General features: G+C 35.6%; 1 protein-coding gene across 9 annotated transcripts in view; it reads right to left on the minus strand.

Annotated features, from left to right (window-relative positions):
* The window catches only part of LOC131037835 (chromatin remodeling protein EBS), a 68,937-nt gene extending 65,349 nt beyond the window's left edge, over positions 1 to 3,588 (minus strand). For 3 of the 9 annotated variants that reach the window (XM_057970083.2, XM_057970109.2, XM_057970117.2), the window contains exons 1-3: positions 3,231 to 3,577; positions 2,775 to 3,123; positions 2,575 to 2,643 (exon numbers count right to left, since the gene is read on the minus strand). In XM_057970083.2, coding sequence (XP_057826066.1) covers positions 2,575 to 2,643; positions 2,775 to 3,123; positions 3,231 to 3,297 — 485 coding nt within the window. In that variant the 5' untranslated portion in view covers positions 3,298 to 3,577. Of the gene's footprint in view, positions 1 to 2,574; positions 2,644 to 2,774; positions 3,124 to 3,230 lie in introns of all 9 variants that reach the window. The other 6 variants (XM_057970097.2, XM_057970104.2, XM_057970090.2 and 3 more) reach the window with 5 other exon arrangements.
* Positions 3,589 to 6,962: the final 3,374 nt, after the last annotated feature.

A 6,962-nucleotide genomic window follows, 5' to 3' on the forward strand; every position in this document is an offset into this window, starting at 1 on the left:
TTAAGCATTTCTTCTTAGCATTTTCTTTTTTTTGTTCAGTCCTGTGGTTAATTTTTGGTGCTGTTATTTACACCATCACCTTCTATCATCTAAGAATTTCTCTATAAAATATTGACAGAGACTTATCTCCCTGAGTGTTGATGAACTATTTTGCATTGTTTGTCCATTGCATCATTGTTTTACGAGGCCTTTTCTTAAATGGTAGCCAGAATATGGTAATTCTTGTTTATAGATATATATACACTATAGCAAAAATAGAGTTAATGCATCGGGACGTGAAGCTATAAACAAAATATTTTACATTCTGACTGCATTTTTTTAATGGACTCGTAAAATGGTAATGCAATGCACAAACAGAACATATAAATAGAAATCAATTTAAGGTAGAGTGTACATTAGAGCTCCAAAAATAAACCACCAAACTAAACCCAAAAAAGGAAAAAAAAAGCTAAAGTCAATAAGAGAGTTATTTCGAGGTTGACAAAGACATAAAACTTATCTCAAGCTGTAGTAGAGTAGATAACTGGACGAACAATAGAGAACCATATAACAGATACAGCATTTTTTAAATATCAAATGTTTGTTTTTTAAAAGTATTTAATGACAGCATGCTCTTTTATCTGTAATGTTTTGATGCATTCACTGTCAAAGTCTCACATTTACTAGGCTCCAAGAAAAACATATAGGCAATTACACATTTCAGTGCACTAACCTAAGAGACAAACCCTTTGCACGCTTAGCTGCATTTCCTTCTCAAATAAGCATTGCTCTAAATTTAATTTCCTTAACTGCAATCACATAAAATGTGCACATTTCTTTCAATTGAGCTCTTTGTAGACAAACATCTGTCTACTTAAGTTTTTTGTCAACTCTGCTGAACAAAACACACTTGATATTAGGCTCAAACAAAACTATAAATGAACAAGGAAGATGTTTGTACATACGTATGGTAAAAGAATGTGATTCAAAACGTAGAATAATGAGTATAAGAAAACGCTGAGTGGTTGAGAACCTAAAATACTTGAACTGAGACACTGTTCAGGTGACGAAATGTACCTACTCCTGTGTATGTTTCTGTCTAAGCTATTGTAATGCAACTGTCAATCTATCCTAATACTTTCACTTCTCCCTGTGCTACAGAACAGTCTGATGCATTTATGTGTACTTGAAGTGGAACTGCAGTTACTGCACTGTTATGCACAATGAATTTATTATGAGCATAGATGCATTCATTGAAAAGTAAACACTTTGAACTAGCGTTTTACTAAAATGTCCAGAGAAAGACCCTTGTTTAAAAAAGGATACATGTAAAAGCAATATACACGTGTTAGATGAATGTAAATAACATCTCAAAACGCCGACTCCAAAACCATGTTCATATCGGAAGGAAGCGACTGTAAGAGTACCGCCATTTTTCTCACAGCTTAGTGCACTATTATTAGAAATATTGTAAATTTCAAAAAGAGTAGAAATAATGGAGCAGTAATAGCCTAACCTATGGAGCTTGTTGCATGACATCCATCCACAAAGAGCAGCAGCAGAGTGTATAAGATAACTTTCAGAGCAATTCTAAAGCATGTCTCGAGTTATTCTTGATAACATTCTCATACCACATATGTGAATAATTCTAACTTATGTTCTTACTACAGAAGCATCTTTGAGGATTCATTTCTCTCATTTTTGAGAAACCTGGTAAGAGAACAAAAGCTAGAAATGATATCCTTATATAGAGCTTACAATGTTTTCCAATAATTTTGAAAAAATTACAATCAAAAAACTGCTTGTGTACTACAAAAAGAGTTGCAATAATGTAGAAAGTAGAGTGTGTAGTGGACAAAACTCAGCCTAAACAATTTTCATGCGAGAGCGAAATGCACATAAGCTTTCTAGACTTTAGTCAAAACTAAATGTAACGTTTGAGATAGAAAAACGAGCAACATTCTCATACCACGTGCAATGTTTCAATTTATATTCATAGCACAGAAGCATCTTACTTAACACATTTCTCCTGAAAAATCTTAAGGTAAAAAATATAAAGAAACTCTTATCAAGCTTTTTAAATAATTTTGACAGACGTACACAGAAAAATACTACAAGTGTGAGCTGAGCTACTAAAATGCTGTTGACGACGCTCTGTCTAAACAACAGATAACTTAACGCAGAGAGCACGTATATATATGGTTATTACACTCAATCTCAAAGAAGAAAGTACGTTCATGAGGAATACGATAACTCTCTTTCAAAAGAAGGAGCGAACTACAGATTTGAAGCGAAAAATTTATGCAAACCAATACAACTAGGGTTCTAAACTTCAAGGGTTTCGATTGGCGATCTAAATGGACGAATGTTCGGCCAAGTGTAGATACCGCCATTGTATAAAAGGCGAACTTCGGGACAGTCAAAATTGTGGCCTGAGTTTGTTAAGAAAGAGGTCAAACGCCGCCATTTATTTAAAGTAAAGAAAGTCGTCGTCCACATCAAAACTTTACCACCAGACATGCCGGCATAGATAGGCCCGACTCCGGCTTTTGTTTATTCCACGAAGTCCAACGAAAAAGATAGGAAAGTGCTTACCAGTCTTTGCACAATTCGCACTGCACCATCAAATCGTCGGGGTTGTACGGCATTTCACACTTGCAGTACCTATACAAAATGAAAGCCAAGCTTATCATAAGTATAGACCGCGGGTTTGAAACATGCCAAGAATACGGCATGGCTTATCTTAAAGGGAGTGGATTCGAAAGACAAAAGACCAAAATATGCGATTTTCTTACACGGCCACCCTATCGGGAGTAAACGCGCCGGTGGCGGCCTTGTACTCGAAGCGACAGAAATAATCTTCCGCGCCCACGCTGTCGAGTTTTGTGTAATTCTTGAAAGAATGAACGACGCATTTGTCTTCAATGGTGTCGGCGATCTGCGTATCGTAATGGTCGGACAAGAAGAGCTCCTTCACGCCGTGAAATGGCCGTCGACCGCCGATAGATTCCTCCGGCCTGTAATACCATCGCACGCGAACCCTAACATGACCGTTGCTACGCGCTTCGCTCTCAATCTTCTCCACTCGCGCTACGTATGGAGGGTTATCGGGATCCTGAGCGCGCATGAGCACGGTATCTCCCACTACAACAAAGACAAAAGCAAAACATCGGGCTCAGCCACAAGCCATTACTAGGGTTTTAAGATCTGCAGTCCTACTTTTTTCTCGATAATTTACCGTGCGTGCTTACCTTTGACGACCTTGCCATTTCCCTTGATAGTGCAATAATCCAAAGCTTCTTTTTTAGCCCTCGTCATCGTCGCGATTCGAACGCGGGACCTCAGAAAGCAAAACCGATATAATGAACTTCTCCAGCTAATACTACGTCTGTGTATGGTTGTTCAAGTGAGTAGATATGCTACTACGTGATTTCCATGCTACGGCGACCAGCCTGAATTCTTTGTCTGATGTCAAACCCTAGCCAATCAACGATATTATCGTTTGCTTGGCCTATTTCCTTTATTTTCGCGATACCCAAGGCATGATACGTCGGCGCCCAGAATTCTACGCGCCTGATCACATGAGAGCTCAAATATTTCTCCAAACCGCGAGATTTTGATGCGGCAGTCATAGATGAGATTTTTTTTTTGACCCACCGACTTCCGTCACCTACCAAATCAGAGATTAGGTTACTTCTCTTTTAAACCTCTTTTACCGCGGTAAACTCCATTATGGGAAAGTCGCACGGCTTCAGATCACAGGAAAAGCTACAGGTTACAGGGACTTATCTCATCCATATTATTTTAAACATTTTTTTTTTATCCTTTGTCGTGTTTTTTCCCGTCTTTCTGGTCTATCTTTTGCTTGCTTTCGTGTCAGGTAGCCGGCAAAACAATCGTGTCAGGTAGCCGGCAAAATAATCGTGTCAGTTAGCCGGCAATTTGTTCATGAGGTTAAATACTCTTCTACATAAGTTGTATTTCTTGCTTTCCAAAGGCTCTTTCAAATCAATAATAATCAGACCCCCCACTCCACACCCTCGCTTTTTTGAAATCAAATTTGGTCGTTAAATAACGATTTATTCCTATTGAAAAGAATTAAAATCTTTTTTAAAATTTCAGGATAATTTTTTTTAAATTATGGACCATTCATTTGATTTTAAATGTTGTTAAAAATTATATTAAGTTTCTATCATTAAGTTTTACAATTAATGAATCAAAATGTTTGTTTAAAAAAAAAAAAAATTTTACCAAGAAGTTTTACAATTCATTATATGATTTATGATGTGTAAGAATTAATGAGTTAGAATTAATGAGTTAGAATTAATGTGTGCTAAAATACATCGATTGTATAATAATGTGTTGCATGTGCTCGCAACACAACACAAGCTTCTCAATTACAAGTCTATGGTTTTCCAATGTAAGAGTTTGTTATTGAAGTTCTAATTACTATTGAAAATGCATAATTTTATTGAAGTCATATTACCAAAAAGATATCATCTTGATACTGAAGATGCACATTTTTTGTCAAAGTGGCATTATTATCAATGATTCATAAATTATTGTCAAAATGACATTACTTTCAAAGTGACATATTATTGTCAAATATTAATGGTTATTTTTAAAGTTGTATATGTGTTACCAAAGTGACAACTTGCTAGTGAGTGATGTTACTACCAGAGCGATATTATTGTTGAAGTGGCATTTTGCTATTGATTATACATAGCTACTACTAAATTGCAAACATGTTGTTGAAGTTCCATCGTGTTGCACTAGATGTTTTAAAAAAAATTGCATTGATAATAAGTTTTACCCTTCAATGTGAAACATAGTATGAACATGAACTCCTTGCCAAGCACCATAACTCCATGAACCATTTTACGTAAATCCTTGTTAGTGACAACCTACACAACCACATCCTTTATTATGTCGAAGGCATACCCTATATGAAGTTTTCAACTTACTTATTGAAATCAATGGTTCAAAATTGACTAGAAGGATGTGAGATGAATGAATTGATCTCAATAGTATGTTTACATTAATATTAAAAAAAAATTAATTGATAAAAAACTAAAAAAACATATATTTTAATATGATTATTTAGAAAAGGAATGTGCACAAAAGAAAAATCTACTATTTTTTGCTTTTACTAATAATATATATATATATATATATATATATATATATATATGATCAGTAAAAGGTCGTAGACAAAGAATTTTATTGATATTAAATCCTAGTACAACCCTGCTCGCTAGGGGCACCGGTAGGAAAGAGTCGAGTGGAGAAAACCTTCGGTCTTGCCCCATATAAGTATATTTACTACACATTTGAGGAGTATTACAAAAACCTTCGTCCAATCTCAGTTATTGGCTGATTTGATGCAATTTAGTACATACAAGAGAACTCAAAGCACAGCCTACATTGACCATTAACCACAAAGATTGATGTTGAACTGTCCACCCCTAGATCCAGACTCTCAGGGTTTCCAATGTTGATCCTACTCTACATTGATCGGGAGCCCTTGTGCAGCTGTGCTTTCCATTAGCTCCCTTAAAATTCCTTGATTATATCAAGTACTGCCAGATAAATTGGTTCAATGCTTGTGGTAGGTGGCCATTTTGTCACCTGCAAAACAAAATTACAAGCAAACCAAACCTTCATTTCTGACAAAATTAAATCAACAATACCAGTATAGTTGATGTTCTCCCATGATGTAATCAATGAATTAATAGACAGATGATTGTAAGTAGGCAGAAGTATTGCAAAACAAAGCCAAGTGAATTGGGTTCATGTCGCACTTTAGTATATAAATATAATTGTCCAACTTAGTATATGAATAACTGTCGAGAAATCCAAAGCATGTCCAAGTTTTCTTAAAGACATAAACCTGCAAAGATACATGCTAACTTAAGCATACAAAATGCCTAATGTACAGGTTTAATTGTTCCTATGATTGTGGTATTTGTTTTTCCTGTCGTTTGCAAAAACACAATGACAAGAAAAAAAATCCTACTCCAATTCCCATATGAGGGAAGTTGCGCACATTTATAATTCAAAACCATAATTCAGGCATATAGCATAGATACTATAAAATTAAATCTATACTAGAAAATTTGATGTTTCCCAAAATGTAATCAGTGAAGCAATAGACAGGCGATAGTAGATTCCATCAAGTTAAAACAAGTAGACAAAAATATTTCAAAACAAGGCCGAGTATATTGTATTTCTGTCAAGCATTAGTAATAAAGGAGAAGCATGTATATCCAATATATTAATATAACTATCCATCTTAGTATATAAATAGCTAACGAGAGAACAAGAGCTATCAACATGTCAAGAATATTATCCAGAACATATATCACATAAGGCTCAAAACAACAACTATCATCTAAGCACAAGACCTATAACACTCCCATAACAGACTAGAGCCACAAGAGTGACTGTTAGAATATACTAAATGTCCATTCTTTGAACCATTAAGTCCTGAGTCAAAAGCCTACTATATCGGCTAGTTTAAAATACCCAAGTTTTCTTGAAGATATAAACCATAAAAAATACATGCTAACTTAAAAAACAAAATGCCTACTATACGAAAAACATGCATGGGTTAATCCTATAGTAAGTTACAGTCCACATAATTTCTATCAGTAACCAGCATCCTGCCCATAGACGAACCAACCTCTCCATGGTTCTGCGAACGAGAGTTGCCAAAAGCCCTACCTCCACCTATGGGATTGCTTTTACTTTTAGTTGCTTTGATAATAACAGGTGGTAAGACTTGAATCCTATCTACCAGAATATCAGGTAAGTCCTCCGGAACACTATACCCCTCCTTCACCAGATATTCTACCCACCAATTGTTATTAGGAGCTTCCTTCAAATGAAGCCATTTGAAGAGAAAGTCCAAGTTTCTTTCGATGCTTTCTCGACGCAGATTGAAAGCTCCTTTATCCCTAATGACAAGCAAGGGACATTTGATA

Source organism: Cryptomeria japonica, chromosome 9 (assembly GCF_030272615.1).
Source record: "Cryptomeria japonica chromosome 9, Sugi_1.0, whole genome shotgun sequence".
Taxonomy (NCBI): Eukaryota; Viridiplantae; Streptophyta; class Pinopsida; order Cupressales; family Cupressaceae; genus Cryptomeria; species Cryptomeria japonica.